At 39.3% G+C, this 21814-nt stretch overlaps 1 protein-coding gene and 1 long non-coding RNA gene across 4 annotated transcripts; one reads left to right on the top strand and one right to left on the bottom strand.

The window, feature by feature from the left end:
- Positions 1-5213: 5213 nt before the first annotated feature.
- Positions 5214-8766, bottom strand: LOC118558826 (zinc finger MYM-type protein 1-like). 2 transcript variants are annotated; one of them, XM_036129396.1, is made up of 5 exons: positions 8718-8751; positions 8526-8635; positions 8232-8307; positions 7387-7494; positions 5214-7257 (listed from the first exon to the last, which is right to left on the bottom strand). In XM_036129396.1, the coding sequence occupies exons 2-5, from the start codon at positions 8528-8530 to the stop codon at positions 5215-5217; spliced, it is 2232 nt and encodes a 743-aa protein (XP_035985289.1). In that variant the 5' UTR covers positions 8531-8635; positions 8718-8751; the 3' UTR covers position 5214. The 2 variants fall into 2 exon arrangements, with proteins under 2 accessions (XP_035985289.1, XP_035985290.1); XM_036129397.1 differs by lacking the exon at positions 8232-8307 and having other exon boundaries at positions 5214-7494; positions 8526-8766.
- Positions 8767-19127: 10361 nt separating this feature from the next.
- Positions 19128-20976, top strand: LOC118558829. 2 transcript variants are annotated; one of them, XR_004928500.1, is made up of 4 exons: positions 19128-19182; positions 19279-19496; positions 20372-20579; positions 20736-20976. It is a non-coding gene; the product is annotated as an uncharacterized LOC118558829 (long non-coding RNA). The 2 variants fall into 2 exon arrangements; XR_004928499.1 differs by having other exon boundaries at positions 19158-19496.
- Positions 20977-21814: the final 838 nt, after the last annotated feature.

The following is a 21814-nucleotide window of genomic DNA, read 5'->3' on the forward strand; positions in this document are numbered from 1 at the left end:
ACTTGGGCAGGCAAGGGTTGTCTGTACATCATGCCCATCCAGCACACACTGGATACTTCACCCTTGCCCTTCACAGCCCCTGAGTTTCAGGCCATGCCCAAAGCTCGGCGTCTCACATGCAAGGAGTATGTGCCACTGCAGTTCCTTAGCATCCATGTAAAAACATGTGTTTCAAAGATCAGTGGTGAGGTATGTGTTTCCAGTGGAATAAGAAACGCCGTGGACTGTTTTACTTCAACACTGTTCCCACTTTTTAAAAATTATCATTACGGCTGCATCCACTCCAAAAAAACATTTTTCTTGTAATTTCCTAATTCTGTGTTTTACTTTTGTAGACTGAACATGGTGATGATGTCATGAGTGTACATAGTGACAATGCTGAGGTAATCTATCAAGGCTAATCTTGCTTACTGAGAAACAATATGCAATACTTTATATGAACATTGTAGTGTTGCCAATTAATGTGAATGTAAAAAAATGTCTTTTACAGGCATTTGCTGAAGTTCCGGCATCGATAGAGAGTGAGGTGTGTTATGCCATAAGTACGCCATGGTGAATAACTGATCTCAGATTGAATTCTGAACATGTAGTATGGAGGGGGGTCACAAAGGAATTCCACTCTGGCCGCAACATGAGACACTCAAGGCTTGGACGACCCTTCTTCCCACCAGGGGTCCTGCTGAGAGCCCTCCTTACACATAAAAACCTTCCTCCCACAGACAAAGAACTCTCTGCTCTCTTCAGCACTCTTCTGCAGACCTCTTCAGCAGCTGCACAGACCACCTCTCCAGGACAAGGGAGAAGGCCTGAACCATGTGGCCATAAGGCCTCATTTGCTGGGACATCTGAAAGATGGCCTGGACCAGCCACGCTTGATCCAGGGTCTGCTAGACCCGACTGCCTGCTTCAGCAGAGGACCTGACTGAATCCGGACAAACAACATGTCCGCGCAAACACAGAGCTAAGTTTGCTGTCTTAACATCATCACCGGTAGCAGGAGCAAAGATCCTGCATGCGAAACAGCTCTGTGTATTTCTTCTCAGCCTATACAGGGGAGCGAGCCCAGATGGAGCGGAAAGCTGTGGAATTCTGAGGAAATGTGCTCATATCGGACTGCCACCGGTTCAGAGAATGTGCTCAGACCAGGCCTCCATTCCCTCCCCACCCTGTGATTAGCCACATCATGCTGCAGGGCTAAACGCTAGCCTGCCAAGAAGAAACCAACAACTTCCTCCTTTAACGCCCCTTCCGTGAATGGCCAAACTGAACAGAACTGACACGAGAAAAGGACAGGTTTGGGCAGCGGCCTGAGGGTGAAGTAAAAGGTTTATTGGGAAATGTTTTGTAAGCGGTTTGTACACATGGTGCTTTAGAACAAAGGGCTAACGAAATAGCTCACGCTAGCCTTCATTTCATGGTATTGCTAATATCATTTGAGTGTGTCTTTCTTTGGTTATAACCAGGTTACCTCCACAAGGGTTTCATACATTGATGGGACATTAATGTTTACATTATCCAGCCACTCATTATGACTAAAAATAAAGCAAAAGTGTTCATTTGTCAGCGCCGAACGTCCGCTAGCCAACATGCTACTAGCCTTGCTAACATCCGGTCTCGGACATTTCAAAAGGAGTATGTTTTAAAGCATAAAGCGTAAGTGAGCGATTCTGATTAAATGATTTTACAGGACAAACCGGTCCTCAGAATATTATTTCAACAAATATTGTTTTGGGCTTTGCATTGTGAATGGATTGAAATACATGGCAGATGTTTTTTAACTCCATTCCATGTTTCTCTTTTTTTTCTTTTTCTTTTTTTTAATCAGATCTTCAGTGAACAAGGATTCACTGAATTAATCTGATTGTGACCAACCACTTTTGTTTTGTCATTTGTTTGTTTTTCATGTAAATAGTTCCTTAGCTTCTTTTAACCTTCATTTTTCTTAGTAGTTTAGTTAAGTTTCACTAGCCTAGTAGAGAGGATTTGTTAATCGAAATATTGTGTTAATTCAGATAAACAGCATTACATAGTGATGTTCTCTGGATGTTAATTTTTTTTCTGTTATTAAATTCTTAGACTTTAAAAGAAGTTGTCACGCCTTTATTCTATGTGTGTGCAGGTTTTACTGTTTATAAGATCGCTAGTGCTCGAATTCATCCCTTTCAATCATTGTCTTGATATCAGCTTAAGACCTGATCATAACCAGACAATACTTAACAGACAGAGGGTTATTTAACAAACATTAAATAACTTTAACCAGTGTATAATTGCACAACAGGTGAGCAAATCGCTGTGACATAGTGGTGTAGTGTTAAATATTTTAACTCCTTCCAAGCTCCCTTTAATCTGTACTTAAAATCATACAGAGTTCTGTTGTAGATTTGATAAGAATTAAATTAATCTTCTTTTATGTGGAAAGTGAGGGGGGGGGGCGCATCTACTCCCAACTACATTTCATCTGTTGTAATAAATGAAGTTGGGAGTAAGTGTACAGGCTTTTTTTTTACCTCAACATCTCCACAGCGATAGACTTGGACCTGTTGATATGTGATGAACATTCTTTGTTATATCACAAACAACATATCTCGTTTTAATTTTTTTTTGCCTTTTCACCATTACCATATATAATTCTTTTTAATGTTTTTCTATGATTGAGAATAACCAACTATTCAATTTAAATGTATACAGGTATCCCCTAGAGTCATGCCATTCAATGATTTGAAGAGAAAGGTGAGTCAAGTAGAGCATTTCATTGCTTTGGTATTTTGTTATTCTTAATTTAGCTAAAAGTTTTTATGCATAAATATACTCATTTCATTCCTTTCATAACTTATACTCTGAATACTGTTACATCAGACCTTGCCACAAAATCAACATCTTTTTGTTTTTGAATTGTTATTTATTGCAGTTATTTCCAATCATAGGTTTCTTGCCCATTATGCATTGAACTCTTTACGGACGATGACATCTGTACACATGCAAGTGTCTGTGGAGAAGGGTATATTAAAATTACTTTTAATCATTTAGTGGTGCAACTGTGATTTTCATGTGTCTTATTTGCTTAGCCTGGCAAAAGCCTGATTGATAACGTGTAACACTCATTCAGTGCGCACATTATCCATCTGGGATGGCTGCATTAGAAAACCTTTGGGGAGAGCATGGGCTTTCACCAGAAAACTTCAAACTAATTGGACGAAGCATCAGCTTGTTTTTGCCTGCCTGTTTTTGCCTGCCTGTTTTTGCCTGCTATGAATCTCAGCTATGTTTGTAGCTGAGATTCAACCCGCTATATCTAGACCCTATTTAACACAAGGCTAGTCCTCACAATCAAATTTAACAAGTGTACAAGTAGGGTACAAATAGACAGAATCACTGCCGAAATGAGCATTTTCTTATTTTATTTTGCACAACCCTGAAAATCTCTGTATTCTCGTGTGTAGTGAGTATCTAGCAAACTTAAGACAAACTCAATAGCAGCATTTTTTGTGTACGTCCACCAGTGCAATCTTTACAAGACAAAATTGACACTACACAGACCTTCAACATTAATGTGACACGTAAGGATCTGTTCCAAAGGGGACTCAAACAATGGGCTAGACAAAAGTAAGCCTCTCTGAAAAATGTCATCTCTATCTCCTTTATCGGAGAACATGGTATCGACCAAGGAGCGCTTCGTAAAGAGTCCTTTACAGGTATGTGTTCTCCATAGGACTGTCAAAATGAATACATTATGCCAGGAGTATAATTAGCTGTAACAAAATGCCTGCTAAGCAAGGAATGTTGTGCAACAAGCTTATTATCAATAAGCACAGCATGGAACCTCTAGCTTCAGCAGAATACTGTTTCCGCTTCACTACTGGAAAAATGTGATAGAAGCTAAAGCTGAAGCAATTAACATTTAACATATTAACAGCGGGAGTCTTGTGACCTTACTTTCACAAGTCTTGATCTCATCATGGTGTCATTAATAAAATGACTCAAAGCTTTCCTATAACTCCGGAAACACCCCCCAAATAACAAACTGCTGTGCTTTTTGATCAAACATTGTTGAATAAATTATTTTGGCGCTGCTAACCCTAACCCTAACCCTACCCCCCCCTCAGCCCCCACCCCCCCTACTTAAACAACACTTCCCAGAATCCCACGGGACTCACCGACCAATAGGATTCCCCCATTTAGTCAAAGGGCAAAACCGTAATACAAACAGCTGCCTCTAAACACCAAACTCAGACCTAAAGTAACAAAATATCAATACGCTGAGACAAGGGCATAGGAATAAGTTTACAATTGGGGGGGACACATGTCGGAAATCTGAGATTCGTAAATATTCAACAGAAATATATCTTAAGTACGCTACTTAAAAAAAGGCTATTTAATCTTTTACTTTATTCCTTTATAAATGTGTCTTGCAAAAATAATGCATTTAAAATTTACATAATGCATTTGTTCATAAGATGTGAGCATATCACCAAACAAAATGACTGGAGTCTTTTATTAAGCAAAGGGAGATGTCTTTCAAGGGCTTCAGCCCTTGGCATATTTAGTGTTCGCATACGCACTAGAAAATCAAATATTTCAGTTGGATTAAAAACAATTCAGTAGGCCACACAGTGCAAAGTTTGATATGTTTTATTTTGTCAAACTTGCTATAATGGTCAAAAATGAATTTATATAGGTTGACTGACCATAGAACCATCTCTTTCATTAAACAAAATTCTGAGATGAAAGAGCCCTCACAGACAATGTAGTGAACAAATTATTCACATTTTTAACATTAAGTAAAAGAAGAAAAGAAAATCAATCAAAATATGCTTATTCAGTTTGTCGAACTGTATGACTAATTAAACCAAATCAAAAATGAAGACATATTTACCAACAATAAATACACATTTAATAGACAAGCTTTTTAACTCACTGATTACAGTGTGCTTTAACTGTTGGAAAAGCAGTTAGCACAGAGATATTCAGTTTACGAAGCATTGTTGATTTTATTTTGTTTTTTTTGTTTATAGGCCACATAACCCTAGATAGAGATCAACACCTCTGTGCTTCTGAACAATTGCACTTTACAGCCATGCATTTATAATTCGCCAAAAATGTGCCGGACACATAAAAGGATGGCAAACACTGGCTTAGGCAAAAGAGCCAAAATGTTTTTTCCGCCTTTCATTTGCAGCCACAAATTGCTTGCAAATTGACTTCTTGTCCAGTAAATCAAGTTTCTTTATGTACATGACAGACAGCAACATGATTAAGCCTGTTTTGAGTCATTGTAGACCGGAGCCACGTTTTGAGTCTACGAAGCGCACTGAAACTTCTCTCTGCCTCAGAGGATGAAACGGGGACTACCAAAAGCAACCTGACCAGAGTTTCCACTTGCCCAAAAAGTCTACGGACCTCTCCAGGCAGTCCACCAATGATCCCTGCAGCTTCTGCGCTGTTGCTAAATGAGTAGTTCAGTCTAAACATAGAAAGTTGCACTGAAAGTAACTCTCTATTCAACTCTGGGTATTTCCCAATGACTGCAGCATCAATCGTTCCACTGAGAAGTGTCTCTTCCAACTTTTGCAAAGTCAGCAAGTCATCCTGGTTAAATAGCCCAGTGAGCTGTGCATCTACAACATCCAATACTTTAAAGAATTCACCTCTGTAGTGGTCCTTGGCACATTCAGGTTGATGTGTCTTAGCTCCTTCAGTGAAGCGTTTTGGGGGTGGCCTTCTCTGTGTAACTGTGATGGGTTTAACACCCAAAGACTGAACCTCAGCCATCGCCTTTTCAAAAAGAGTGTTGAAACTTTCTTGATTTCTTTTAGCCTTAAGTGAAGTCTGAACAACTTTCACAGCAGTCCTCATTCCAGCAATGGTTTGAGTTCTCTTCTGGAAAGAGATGCTCAGGCATTCAAGCTTATCAATCACAGGTGAGGCAAGGATGAGACCCAAAACTGTTTTACCTTTCCTAAACTGCCCCAGCAGTCCATTAGCAGTGGATGCTGTGTTTGAGGCACCAGAAGCCATCTCCTGCAAGCTAGCCAGCACTGACCCATACTGTGACAAAACATCTCTGATTGCTTTGCTCCGTACTGCCCATCTTGTGGGGCAGAGGGGTTTTATTGCAGTGCACGATGGATTCTCTGTATGTGCTGTTGCTGCATGGATTGCCTTAAACTTCCCTGACTGAGAGAAAAGAACTCCAAGCTGGTTCACCCAATCCAATGCGTCTCTGATCAGAACTGAGGCTAAGCAAGCTTTCTGTGCAATTAAATTAGTGCAGTGTGCTCCACAATGAACAAAAAGTGCTAGTGGCTGCTCTTGCTTTATCAGTGCCTGTGCACCTGCATGCTTCCCAGACATATTGGCTGCTCCATCATAAGTTTGACCTCGTAAACCATGCATTGGTAAGTTTAATCTGAGCAGCACATCTTTAACAACAGCAGCAAGGCTTTTTCCTGTTGTTTCAGAAACTGAGTACAAGCCAATAAACTCTTCATGGGGCTTCATGTCACTGTCAATGTATCGCAGACAAATGCTTTCTTGTTCTTTCCCAGAAATGTCCTGTGTTCCATCCATAATAATTGCAAACTCAAAAATTGGTAGGTTTCTGATTGTATCTGCTATTTCACTGACAATACTATTGCTCATAGAACACAAGATTTCATTCTGTATCTGTGGACTTAGGTATTCTTTCTGAGACCTCAGCAACCACTTAGCCAAAAGGGCATCATCTTCTGCCAGATTTTTCAACAGTTGATACAAATTGCTGTCATCATCGTCATGCCCTCTCAAAGCTTGTCCCTGCCGTGCCAAATATTTTATGGAGCTCACAATTTTCTCCAGACAGTGCCTATTGTCACCTTGCTGAGTTGCCAAAGCACTGGATAATTGGGCATTTATAGGATGACTTTCTTGTGCAGTCACAGAAACAGCATGATGATGTGTGTGACTATTTTCATGTGCTTTAAATTTTTCGAATGCTTTTTTCCAATTTTTAAATCCAGAAGTGATAAAGGCGGGTTCGGATTTTGCACCAAATGGTGTGAGTTTGTCCTGGTAAATTGCCATGCAATAAAAACACAAAATGCCCTTTTTCACTGCATCATAATGTAGCCAGGGAAATTCCTTGTACCACTTTCCTTGGAAATGTAAAGTTCTGTTGGCTAGAGCTTGAGGGTCTATGAATTTTGGATGTGGCTGATTTGGCTCTGTTCTCTGTCCACTGACTTCAGAGTCTCTCAGCTGTGTGTCCCTAGTCTGAACTCCCTAGAAGGAAAAGTTACAATGTCACTCAATGCCCCTGAACTACACTTACTACAAGCAAAAGATTAAAATTTTCAACTTTTTTTGTGGACTCTCATGAAGTATCTACTGGTATGAGTTACTCTGTCTTACCTGTTGCTCCACTCCTGTCTCTCCCTCACTCTGACTTCCTGCCTCTAGCCCGGTTGCACTATCCTCTCCTTTTCCTGTCTCCTTTGTGCTGTCCCTGCATTGTTGCTCCTAAACATATGAGATGGTTTCAGAAATGAGGTACAGCTCTTGAGCCTAATATGGCCAATTTTAAATCAAACAAAACATTTTATTTGTCACATTACAGACTTTACGCGCAGAGTTAATCGCAGAGGCAAATAAAATCAATCGATTAAATCCTTTCAGAGTATTATCTCATGGACTCTGAACTAAAGTCTTTCTGACAGGGAGCTGACAGTGTGTTGAAGAACTATGGACAGGGCGCTTTGAAGCATCTGGTTCAAAAACGCATTCTAAACCTTTGGTAGAAATCCATCTATCCTTCCATTTTCTGTACACCCTTGTCCCTTAGTGGGGTCGGGAGGTGCTGGTGCGGGGTACACCCTAGACAGGTCGCCAGTCTGTCCAGACCTTTGGTAGAAATGGCGCCGTTAATTCCAGTTTGCAGTACAGAACAGAGAAAACTACAGAGTTGTCAATGTTGTGTTAATCTATTTATAGTCTAAAAAGAGGAGCCAGCAGTTTATTTGAGGAAATAAAGGTGCAGAAGTTAATTAGTTGGTTAGCCGCTGCTAAGAATTAAAATTAACTCTCCCTGTGGTTTTAACAAACGATCAGGAGCGCGGCAGGTATAATATCTGTCCATTTCGGCTAAGCAAAACCACGCAAAAAATAAAAAATCCTCGTAAAACGCACGCCCAGACCGGGCTAATTTCAACACAAGGGCAACTCAGGTGTTGCCCTTGTGTTGTGTGACTGTTACTCACACTGACGTTACTCTTTTTAAAAAAGCTGAGTAAGTCCTGCTGCTGTTTCAGCCTTTTAGTTGGTGGTGGCATTGTACTGAAATGAGATATATATAAAAAAAAAAAAAAAAAAAGACATTTTGGCTAGCGTAGCAAACGTCTAGAGGAAATTAGCAGTTAAATATTGGATGAGAGATCATCCCAAGACTAAGATGACTAAACCAAAAAGATTCAGTTTCTATATATGAAAGTGAACTGACAACAAGACGTTATAAATAAGCAATAGTCATAGCAGCATTCCCGACAGACCATTACCTCATTCACAAGTTTCTGACTTCTGTGTCGCTGTTTCCCTCCCTTCTGAGTGCTCACTCAGCAGTTCAGAGAGGGGAGGGGGAGTACAGTGACGTAACGCGATGCTGCGCCTTCAAAATAAAAGCACGCTAGTTAAAAAAATTTCAAAATCCAATATTTTGCGGTACAGTTTTTTGGGGGGGACATATCCACCTGGCTTCAATATTGGGGGGGACATGTCCCCCCCGTCCCCCCCGCTTCCTACGCCGATGCGCTGAGAACATTCTTAAGGTAAGCTCACGCCCACCTTTATTAATGTCCAAATAGTCTTTTAGTTGAGCGGTGTATGGAACAAAAGACTATTTTTTTAATGGCACTCCTGGGGTCGTGCGGTGTATGGGACACTGGAGTCGCTCTTTCCCCAAAAAACTCTCTCTCGGAGGACGGGACGCTGGGGCTGGCTGGTCTCATTTCCGTTTACACTTGGGGGTGATACTGGAGCACGGAGAAACGTAATGACCCAGGGTGGGTTTCTACCTACCCTGGGGGGGGGGGGGGTTCCTCAATCCTCCTGGTCGCCCTACCTGTGGAGCGGAGTGAGATGAGGTCGGCCTAGCCGGTTCTGGCCTCCCATAGAGTAGACTTTCACAGGTTAGCTTTACCACAGACGAATCCCTTCTTCAACCTTGCCTGGACAGGTTGGAGCAACCTTACGGTGTCAACAACCAACCTGTTTGAGCAAGGCGGTACGTATGCGGCCCCCCCTGGGTTCCGACTCTAGGAACAGCACGCAGGGTGTGGTAGTCCAGGGCATCAGGACATTAAACGTCGCCCAGTTTTCTATGAGGGTTAGCCTCACCCATGCACAGCCCACTTCTACATTACACACGGGTAATCACTGGCTTCCACTCAAAACAATTGAACTCCTCCCAAATTGTCACCCCTCTAAATTCTACATCCCCTAATCCACTTTTGGAATAGGCCGAGGATGCAATGCGACTTCACCCATTCTAGCCTTTAACTTACTTTACAATACAAAATAACTTATTGTAAAAAATAATGCCTAAATACCTTAATACTTAATAACATACCACTGGACCACCCTACCGGGAACCAATTGGTCCTCTAAATGCATCTTGCAAATATCTATAATTAATACCTAAAAACCCAAATTTTACAGAGTAAAAACTACAATATTGGATCACCCTACTGGGAATACATTGATCCCCTCAAAAGATAACCTACCCCCACTATGGAACCAAACTAATACAATCCATTAACTCAATCAAACAAGCTTTACATCAAAAAATGTAAAGCTTGAGCATTAAAAACCAAACTACCGGATCACCCTACTGGGAATACATTGATCCTCTCGGACAAATTTAAACCATTCAAAAGATAAAACCCAATTAACTTCAGTCAAAAACCTATAATCAACAGGTAAAAATTTAAAACCTTATCACTACAAACCATACTAATTGGATCACCCTACTGGGAAACCTTTGATCCTCCTGAAATGGTATCTAATCTCAAATAAACATCCAAGCAAATCCTAACCCAATACTATATAGAAACCATAAGACTCACAAAACCAATTTGGTAAAATGACACACACTGGGACCTGATCAAATCCTAGCTGGGCCTTCCTCGGGTAGGGTATCTAGTGATGATGGCCGAAACACCCTGTGACCCCGGGGTCCACTACCGATGATGTATCCTAAATTACTAATAGAACAATACCTTAATAGATTTCTTTAATTTTCCTCTCAAAAAAACCCCTAGTCTTTAATACCAAAAATGTCTCTAACAAAACAAATACACTTAATTATTAAACCTAAAACAATTCTTAAAACATATAACAATTCCATTACAATTCTTTAACAAAAACTCTCAAGTCCTTCTAAAAAAAAAACTAAGATTATACCAAAAAAAACCTCTATAAAGAATTTCCAAATATACTTAATCATAAACCCGGTCAAACCTAAAATTGATTTACCAATATTAAATTCCCTCAACAAAAATCCTTTATTTTCCCGCCCACAAAATAAGTTTAAACCCTTCACATAAAAACCAAATTACAAATACTATCGGTTAACAAAAGACTTGGTTAACTCTGACCAGACTCAGCCTAGAAAGGCTCGGGGTTGTCTGAGTGTAAACACACCAACTACCTCTGTCCTCTGGACACAGTTACCTACATTCCCATCCAAATTTTAACAGAAACCCTTAACTAAACCCCAAAATCTATCCAGTTTTAGCCTATATGGGCTCAGAAGTAATCTGGATGCAGTAACATCCACTACTTCTGTTAACCGGATACAGTCTCCCAATCTATCCTGTTTCAGTCTACGCAGGCTCGGAAGCTGTCTGAATGCAAAAACCATTCAAAAGCCAGGACTTAGATCCAATCCATAACTCTTCTTTATTATAAAATAAAACCTTCAACAAAAAAAAAAGTTAATCCCCAACATAATAAAGGTAAGTTCAACAAGAGTATCAAAATAAAACGGGTAGTTAAAAGATTTTAAAATCAAAATAAAACCTCCTCCAACTTAATTCTCCCTGGAACAGAGGTATTTATTCAATAACACTGCTATAAACCAAAATCTAAACCCTCTCCCAAGTTATTTCTCCCTGGAACAGAGGTATATATTCAATAACACTATTATACTATTATACACCATAATGTAAGCCTCTCCAAAGTTAATTCTCCCTGGAGCAAAGGCTCCAGGGAGCCAGCTGGACCAAAATATACCAAAGTTAAACTCACTGGTATCCTATCGCTCCCGAAAATGCAACTAAACAGGGCACTGTATATTAAATTACAAACCATCCCCTAGAGGGATTTATTCTACAACACTTATATCTACCAAATGGCAATCTTTTCCAAAGTTCCCTCTCCCTGGAAAGATAGCATTTCTCCAGCAAAACTAACATTTAGGTAAATAAAACTTCTCTCCAAAGTTATTCTCCCTGGTACAGAGGTTTTTAGCCACTTAGATAAAGGTCAATTGATCAATATTTACCAAAACAAAACCCTTTCCAAAGTTAATTCTCACTGGAATGAAAGCATAGAGGGTTCCACCACAATTTGGGATGCCACTGTATCACCTTGTATTAAGACCACCTTCTTCAGACCACCCCTTAGGATGGTAAGTGATGCAACTGTGTCACTTTATACCTTTTTGGGATACAGCTAGACCAATATTACCAAAGTTAAACTCACTGGTAATGCCAATAAGTATCCTATCACTCTCAAAAAACCCTTTCCAAAGTTAATTCTCACTGGAATAATAGCATAGAGGGTCCCACCACATTTGGTGATGCAACTGTATCACCTTATATTAAGAATACAACCTTCTTCAGACCATCCCTTAGGATGGCCAGTGATGCAACCTTCCTAAAAAGGTAAGTGATACAGCTAGACCAATATATACCAAAGTTAAACTCACTGGTAACACCAAAAAGTATCCTATCTTAGACCCTAATCTTAACAGTTTTCCAGGTCTAGCCCTTAACTTAACCTAATTCCAGGTCTAGCCCTTAACTTAACCTAATTCCAGGTCTAGCCTTTACCTTAACCTAATCCCAAATCAAGCCCTAAAATTAACCCAATTCAGACCCACAAACTGACAGTCCCCAATTTCTACCCACAAAAACACGGTGCCTAATTTTAACCCACAAACACACGGTCCCCAATTTTAACCCACAAACACACGGTCCCCAATTTCCTCTGCAAAGTTATTCTCCCTGGAACAGAGGTATCAATTCAATGACACTAATTTTAACAAAATATTCCTCTCTAAAGTTAGTTCTCCCTGGAACAGAGGAATTCATTCTAAAACACTAAAGTTTACCAATATAGAAAGACTTTTCCAAAGCTATTTCTCCCTGGAATAAACGTCTGGAACCAACAATACCCAGTTTTTTTAAATAACCCTTTCCTAATTTAATTATCCCTATAACTTTAGTAGTTACTATATATAACTATCTTTCCAAAGTTAAATCTCACTGGAATACCATTATTTAATTAAATTAAACCTATTATTATTCCAAAGTTAATATACTCTCTCTCGTGCTATCTCTCTCTCACTCACTCACTCTCACTCTCTACCTACTCCTACTTGGGCAGACAATGGAGTTGAGCTTACGAAGTGACAAGCGTCGGCCCGTGCCTTGCCTTTGGCTTCCTACACCAAAGTTTTTCGGTAAAACGACTGATTTAGGGGAAGTCCATCGAGACATTTAACCCTAACCTAACCCTCGCCCCCCCTCAGCCCCACTCTGGAGTAGCTGGCTGCCGTCAGAGGCTATTGGCTTGTTGGAGCAGCTCACGGAGGATTTGGCACTGTGGCAGTTGGGGGTTATCCTGTGGGTCTTCTCTGCTCTCATTGGGACGGGGGGTGGGGGGGGGGGCAGGTATCCCTATGTTGGGTGCCTTTGCTTAAGGTGTCCTTTAGGACGTCTGGGGGTACTGGTTTGCATATAGCCTATTGAAGTTACCTTGGGACACTTGTCTCAATTCCAAGCATTTTAAAGAATTTGAAAGAATCTGTTCTAGCTGTCAATTAAAAATTACTAAATTTAATGTCCAGTCTTGGTTTTAATAAAAGCTGTGCTGTCTCACTTACAGAAATGATCAGAGGAATTGAGATGCGTTTATTTGATGGAGATGGGGAAAAGGGCAAAACCCCAAGTATAGCCTTTGTGACTACAAAGAAGACCACTTCAAGTATGTACTATGAAGGCTAAATTTTTATGTTGCGAGAGTAATTACAAAAATTTACATTTTACATGGATCTTTTTAAAATTTATTTGTATCCTTCACCTGCAAGGACTTGTGGGGAGATTTTTGCTGCAAGCATCGCACAGGGAGGCCCTGCACTAAACTTTATCTCTAGGTGGTGCTACATTATAGAGCCATTAATTTGCATGCAAAGCTGAGACTTGTCCCTATATTAAGCCAGCTCTGTGAGGGACTAAGGCTCTATGGGCTGAATGAGGTGTTGAAATACCATGAGGACCTTTGCGAGCAACTGTTTGTTCCAGGCCACCTGAAGAAAGTAACTAGGTGTGTGTGTGTGTGTGTGTGTGTGTGTGTGTGTGTGAGAGAGAGAGAGAGAGAGAGAGAGAGATGCAAAATTGATTGTGCTTTTATATTTTTGTTAGAAGACTACCCAGAAGAGGAAAATCTTCGAAATGAGCAGGGAGATTAGCCTGGTACAACGGGAAGGGAACAACAGTCTGTCAGAGCATTCCTACAGTGGGCAACTGGGCAGGCACATGTACCACTGATAGAGTCTGAAAAGGAGGCATTCAAAATTATTATTAACTTTGACGACGACTGTGAGCTACGGACCACACAGGCAGTGTTACCCAACTGTGAATCCCTGTGCAGTTGCACTTACATTTCCGACGCGCCATTTTGTCACCTACCATGATTTTGAAAATGTTCTTACAGAGGCAATCAGGGGTGGGTTTGAGTTCAGCATGTACTGAATAGGAACAGTACATGCTGTGTAAACCCTGTTAGAAAAGTTAATTCTGCTAAATTGGATCAGTCAATTGTTATTATTTGTTATTTGTTACCCTAACTTTTAAAGTTTTTTTTCTATCAATGTGTTACAAGTTTGTTTAAATGGGAGCCTGAAAGGAATAAATTTAAACATACAACCTCTGTGTGTTAGTATGTATTTACTGTATGTCAGCATACCATAGGCTTATAAGAAAAGTGGGATTAACACAACATCTCCGTTACCTGGGCTGATACAAATAATGTTTTTTCATATAGAACTTTTGTAGTTATAGACATTGTTACATTTCAAACACTTAATGATTTGCCATATCTATACACGTCTTTCATTTCCCAATGGCCTCTCTGACCCACAGTTAGTTGTTGGTTTCTTTGTTTTCTAGGTTATCAAACAGCCTATGTAGGTAGGCTTTGTTCTTATGAGTGACAAAAAAATGAAAAAACAAAAAGTATATATGAAAATAAATAGATACAAATAAATCCACATAAAAATGTATAAAGGAACAAATACACATAGAAATAAATGCAGAAATAAATTAAACAAATACAATTATTTATATATTTATACTTTATATATTTATTTTGTACATTTACTTTTCCAGCCTTATGGAGGACTACAATCTAGTCTCTGGTGTCTTCGGTCTTAGCCATGTTAGAAGTTTGGAGTCTTACTGATTGTGTGGGGTGGACAGGTGTCTTCATGCAGTGTAGATATTAATACTGGCCTGGGGTCCGTTGTTCGTACATTGCTTAAAACATCCGAGATCAAATGAGACATCCAAGATGATTTCATCCGGCTAATCATGATCCGGCTAATTGGGTTCTTCGAACACACCTGTTGTTTACGATTAGTATGGCTGGATTGAGTTATCTGAGACAACTGCGCGTTCATGCGTTTGTTTAAAAGGGGAAATGTATCGATAGTAGAAACAATGATCAGCAACGCTGCTATTGGCTGTTCAGCAAAGATCGCCCACAGTTTTTCTCCCAAGCAGAACAAGAGCTTTTAATGGAAGGTTATGCCGAATTTGAGTCATTAATTAAAACACTTCAAAATCTGTTAAAGCCAGGAGAGAGGGCCGGCAAAAAGCAGCAGACAAATTAATGCGTAAATACTGTTCATGGTAGATGTTTCTATCACATTCTACAGCATGAATTTTTGCATTTTAATAATTTGATATTATTTGTTCTTTTATATCAGAGCCTCCACGGGACCCACTAGAACATGGGGACAAGTAAAAGTGAAATACAAGAATATTCTACAAAATGGTAGCCTTTAATTATTACACTTTATTTTAAAAAGGCACTTGTTATGTCAAGAGATCCAAATTTCAGTGTGATTCCTTAGAGACGGGAAGTAAAGGACACGTGCAAACTGGGAATTTTAACAAAAAAAAATCTTTATTCATAAAAAAAAATGAAAATTTTCCTTTTCCAAGTCATCCACAGTTTACACGGTAAAACTGTATTGCTCCGTGTCTAATCCATCCATAGTTTTTTCTAATACAATATACGGCTCGACAGGAAGCAAGCCTTTCAAAGTAAAACTAAACTTCACAATAAAATGACCCGAACAAATCTTCTTACTGAATATGATAAAAATAAAAAGCAAACTATCATACAAATCACTTAAATATTTTATATTTATGGCTCCAACACCACTTTTTCCTCTTTAAAAGCCACTGTTAAATGATGTGTGTGTCTGTTTATAACAGCCACCAAGAGAAATCTCTATACAATTACACTGTCACGCCGCGCTAAAGGATCCTGTCTATTGCGCAATACGTGATTAATTCGAAAAACTATTCGAAAAATTATTCTTGCACCTTCCGCAACAGGTTGCAGTCGTAAAAATGGACATGGCTACGGCAGACTTTCCCATCTCCTCCGCTTATACAGCCGTGATCTAATCTTGTTTACATGAAATAAGCCTGCTCTGGAGCAGGCTTAAGCTGGCGCACATGTTGCTATGACAACAAGTGCAGGATGTCTTTCGAAGAACCAAACGATCCAAGATCATGCCAAATCGTCAACAATGAAATCCTGCTAACTGAGTTAGCGACGTACGAAGAACGGACCCCTGGTCCTGCTTATCTCTGAAGGCCAGTCTTACCCCGGTTTTAGATTTGGCAGTAAAGGAGAAACAATACAGTGGCTGGTCTTTTGCCTATTTTGCAAATAGGCAAAAGACGAGCAAATTAGGAAACCAACTTTATCAATTTGACAACACCTGTGCGGCATTCAGCAAACGCGCTGCATAATCACACAACACAACCAAATACAAAACGTGCTGCATAAATAATCCACAACGGAAGTGCTCTAGGCCTCTAGGGGGAGCACTAAGTGGAACAGCTGATTTTCGACCCCACGGAAGGATAGAGAGAGAGAGAGAGCACATGGGAGGTTTGTTTTGAAACGGGAGTGACCAAAAGTGGAGATAGAGACGACATAACAAGGTTAGTATTCATTTTAACATTTGGCCCTCCACTTTTACAGTATTTTAACAGAGCAACAGGTTTATGTAGTTTGCTTCTGTGTTGAGACTGACTTCTACAATAGTTTGCCAGTGACAACACTGTGTGCCTGATCTTTCATAGCTAACTTAACTAACTACTTAACTGGGCACCTGAGTGTTTTGATTGCATTAACGTACGTGTCCTCTTCTCTGAATCATATCTACAAATTATGGAATACTGTATTGATCAGCAAGGTAACTTTGCATAAGAGAAAGGAGTATTAGATATGCTCAAGAAGAAATAAAGCTCAGGGGAAGCTGGTGACAAGGAAAGAGAGAGGTGAAATAATTAAACAAAACAGTGGGTAAACATTCATATACAGACATATAAGATCAGCAGACACTAAACAACATTTCACATTCCTCTGATGTAACCTTTCTCTTTATTTAGTCATGATCGCTATATGTAATATTTGTTTGGTATTTAGTTGAGTAACTTAATTCACCATATCAATGTCAATATTTCAGACTTCCATGTTTCGTCCCTTCTGTGGCCAACACCAGAGCACTGTTCAAGTGTTTTGTGGCTCATGTGGCAAAAATGTACAGTTTTTGTCCCAAGCTGAAGACAGCAGTAAGTAGATTGATTATATGTATTTTTGTTCGCAAAACAATAGGGTTCAACACACCACACTGTTTTCAATACTAATTAGTAGCTACACACAATAGCTCATACATATTTTGTTTAAAATATGAAGAGGTCATGATTATATTTGATTTCTTTTAACATTTTAAGAGCTTCCATAATAATGTAGTAGTTCTTGGTACATAGAATTAAATATTAAATCTGAATAAGATTTTGTGCCAATTAAGGGCAAAGGAGAGTTTATGAGTCTCACTGCCATGGGAAAGAAATAGTTCTTATAGCATGAGGTTTTGGTTGATGGTAGACCTCGACCTTTTACCAGAGGAAAGGGCTTAAAACAGATGTCCAGGGTGGTAGGGATCTGCCCTAATTTTCCTGCACTCCCGTTTTTTGATTTGTAGTCCCGAGGAGATGGCAGACTGCATCTGAATATCTTCACTGTAGACCAGATGATGTTATGGAGACTGTCCTTGTATAAAATGTTACTTTTTAATCTTTTCCTCCCTTTATGTTTGTCATGGTCAGCGTCAGACAGCCCCACAGAAGAGGATCTGATTAGAAAGTATTTCTATGATGGCTACAGCTACGATGCAATTTTGGATTTCCTGGCAACAATTCATAATGTTAAAATGAGCCTTTGCTCTCTAAAGAGTAAATTGAAAAGTTTTTTATTGTCCAGGAAAATACATTTCTCTCCTCTTAATACTGTCCGTGCTGCCATACAAGAAGAGCTCAAGAGTGAAGGCCCGCATTATTGCTACCGATCCATGTGGCAGACATTGCGCCAGAAGTACTCTCTCACAGTGAGAAGGGATGATGTCATGGCATTGACGAGAGAGCTTGATCCCTCAGGAGTTCAACTTCGTGCAAGACAAAGATTTGTGAGAAGAGTTTACAGCTCCCGTGGACCAAACCATGTCTGGCATGTTGATGGTTATGAGAAATTAAAACAATATGGTTTGGCCATTAGTGGCTGTATAGATGGCTACTCCCGCAAAGTACTGTGGTTGGTGTGTGGAGCAAGATACAATGATCCTGGGGTCATTGCACAAAACTATTGTGTCTCAGAATGTGGTGTCTCAGAATGTGGTATCATACCTATGCAGCTTTGCACAGATTGTGGTACAGAAAATGGAACAATGGTGGCAATCCAGTGTGCCTTAAGATCAAAACACATTGTTGGTTTTGCTGGGGCTGCCAGTCATATGTATGGCTCCTCAACCGCAAAGCAACGGATCGAAAGCTGGTGGTCATACTTCCGAAAACAAAGGTGTGGTCCTTTTACATTTTGAATGTTTTTACAGCACTAGTAATGAACATAATATGTAGTCATTGAATTTAAATATTTCTGATTACTTCTGAAACTAATTGCTTGTGACTGGACTCAACAAAAACAAAATTTAAAATTCTGTAAATCTTAAGTGATGCATGTTGTTACCCTAAACACTTCTCACGCATACATCATGTTACGGCCCCTGGCCTATGGAGGCTGTGCAGGAGGCTTGTTATGCAAATCCACTGTGATGTAACATCTACCTGATTGGCTGTAAGGAGGCTGCAGAGAAGCTGCAACCTCATTGGACCAGAGGACTACCATGCCAATCTGACTGCTGATGAGACCCACCTGCAGTAGTATAAAAGACTCCAGCACTCATTCCTTCTTTGGGGACAGCTAGTAGGAAGTGGCTTTAGTTAAGCTGTTCCCCCTCCTTTGGTGTTTGTGATTGTTTTGGGCTCATTTTGAATTAGTTGTGCTTCCTAGTTTGGTTGAATATGTAGTAATTTAATTTACCCTAAGCACTGTTAAGATTATGTGACCTTTATTTTGTGTTAAACTGGGTTGTATTGTTTTGTGTTTGTTAAAACCCATTCTCTTTGTAATGAATCACCTTTTTATTATACTACTTTTCTCTAGACACTTTTATGTTACCTCCCCTGGACCCCTAGACCTTTGGGGTCGTAACAATAACTTTAGACTTTCCTTTTTTTCTCACCACTTAAAACTAAGAGACCCCATTTACCAACTATTTCTGTGGCACTTCAGGTTTAGAGTTTTATAATGATCATTGAAATGTGAAATTTTAAATCCATAACATGGATCTGCATCACCTTAAAAAACTACATCTCTGTCTGTGTTCAGGTCTCAATTCTGGATTGACCTCATGAATGACTTGAGGGAGAGACATCTCTTCAGTGGCAGTCGGGAGCACACATGTCTTATCCGGTTCGTGTTCCTAGGTGTGCTACAGAGGGACCTTGATGAATGCAGGGAAAGTGGAACACGCATTCCATCAGACCTGTTAACCAGTCTCGCTGTCCATCTGGTAAACCAGATGTCATGTACAACCTGCCTCACAGGTTGTTGTTGTTTTTTCTTCAATCAAAACAGATTCTTCCTTTTTTAAATCACATTTTCTTCTAGTTACTGTCTGAAAAGCAAGTACATTCAGTTGCACATTGAATAGCTTTTAGTACAAATAATTTTCCCTAAAAATAAAGATTCTAAAAATGAATCTGTCATTATATAATAATAATAATAATAATAATAATAATAATAATAATAATAATAATAATAATAATAATAATCTTGTTTGTTTGACAAAAAGTTACTTTATTTTCAAAGATTTGTTCCAAAATTTGCAAAACAGAATTTAAAGTACAATAATGCTATTAGAGCAGTCACCTTCAATGTTTTTTAGTCCAGGGACCCCTTATCTGAAAAAGAGACTGAGTAGGGACCCCTCTAGCATATATTGTATACATAAATGGATATTATTTATACATTTGTTAAATTTACATGTGGAAGGCACAGGGAATCTTTAAGCTTAACTTTATTGCTACCATAGTGGTTACTTTCAGATAGACTTAGACTTTCTTTATTGTCATTTTGTATACACAGAGTGCATACAGAACGAAATTTCGTTTAGTAAGCCTATCTTCAAAATGTTAACTTTTTTTTTTTTTTTCAAAAATAGACCAATTTATCTTTGCTTTTGATATGTTGGATTCAAATTACTGTAATGTATTTTTTCAACCCCCTGTTGAAGATCTCTGCATTAGAGCTTGTTGATCCTCCTATCACTTCCCACAGGTACACATAACTTTTGCGGAACTTTTTGCTTATTCATGAACTACAAAATACTTTTGCTGCCCACATGCCTAGAAGTACAGTCTGCTGGAAAACTGAAAACATAAATGCTAAACCAGAACTGACATGCATATTTTACTTCCAGGTTTGGAATTGACTGTGGGTTCCCAGTCACACAGGAGGAATTGGGCCAGTTTGCTTTTGAGTCAACCTACAGTCAATGTGGAGATGACCATCTTCAGGCACACTTTGAAGATCTACAGAGACAGAGTGGTGTGCTGCATCCCTTGACTTGGGAGTCCTGTGTGGAAAATTATATCAGACTCAAGAACATGGCTGATATGTAATGGAATGTGAGTCCAACTTTCACATAAGTGTTTTCTGATTCCATTTTTCAAATGAATAATTACTGGAGTCCAAAACCAGGAGCGTTTTGTATTCCAAAATCCATGTCATTTTGAAACTGGTCGTAAGTCTTGGAAATCGGAATTTCGATTGTGTTTGCACAGGTTCTGCTGACTGGGAAGCGAGAAGTCGACTGAAAAATCAGTTTGGGTCGTGGCTGAATTCCAGAGGGAGGCAATGTGTTTAATCCTGTGGCAAACATCAAGATATCATGGTGGAAGAGTCCTGTTGGTTTATCTAAAAAAATAAAAAATATCATTTCAATAGAACTGCCTTGAAAGGGATATGAAGATGAGAACAATTGTTGTAATTAAAAATAAACCTTCTGTCTCCAGAAGATAGTCTCTCCAGAATCCTACTACTCTGGTTTCTTCCTGACATCTTGTGCTGCCTTTTTCACTGAATTGAACCTCAAAGAGTTCCTCCAATGTTGTAGATGTCAGCTGTTCCACACTTGAGCACATGAACGCCCTAAATACAGATGCATGCTGCTCCAAAGCATGATTGACATCTAGTGTGGAAAGCCCATCTTTGAATCTAAAAAAACATTTAGATCAATCATTACCTCTAAGATGCCAACGACAGCATATTGAAGCAGCTCACAAATCACACGAGTCTAAGTTGTTAATCCAATCAGTGTAAAATGTCAAAATTGACAATCCAACAATTTTAATCTTTTAATTACCAATCCCATTTTACATCAAATAAGATTGCATATTCACCCCTTTGACATACACCCAGATGATATGCTTTCTATGAGGTTATTTTCTGAACCCTTAGAGAAACACCAGCTCTTTCTTTGTACTAACATTAATCATTTCAATTCTAATGCATTTGAATTGTAAATAACATTTTAAACTTAGGTTACATTAGGCAGAAACATTACCTTTGTATTAAGAAATGGTTGCGGTAAATGATGTACCACTGCATGAAATCCTTTATGATCTTGTCTTTCTCATCCACACCATCAGGGTACTGAAAGCAACCGGCAGTTTGCAACAAGCTGGAATGTCTGTCAATTGATGCATGTAGTTCATCCAATGTAGCTGCGTTGGATATCTAGGGTAGACAACATCCATCATAAACAAAGTAATACGCTGCAAACTGTATCTGTATTTAAAGAGACAACACTATACTGTACATAATGTTAGAGATAATGAGGGTGCAAACCTATTAAGTACCT

The sequence above is a fragment of the Fundulus heteroclitus genome, unplaced genomic scaffold, assembly GCF_011125445.2.
Source record: "Fundulus heteroclitus isolate FHET01 unplaced genomic scaffold, MU-UCD_Fhet_4.1 scaffold_162, whole genome shotgun sequence".
In the NCBI taxonomy this organism is placed as follows: Eukaryota; Metazoa; Chordata; class Actinopteri; order Cyprinodontiformes; family Fundulidae; genus Fundulus; species Fundulus heteroclitus.

Coding starts and splice junctions, on each gene's coding strand:
- LOC118558826 (XM_036129396.1), bottom strand. Junction 7,495..8,231: donor TTAAAAAGAGTAACGTCAGT/GTGAGTAACAGT, acceptor TCATATGTTTAG/GAGCAACAATGCAGGGACAG. Junction 7,258..7,386: donor AGACAGGAGTGGAGCAACAG/GTAAGACAGAGT, acceptor TTTTCCTTCTAG/GGAGTTCAGACTAGGGACAC.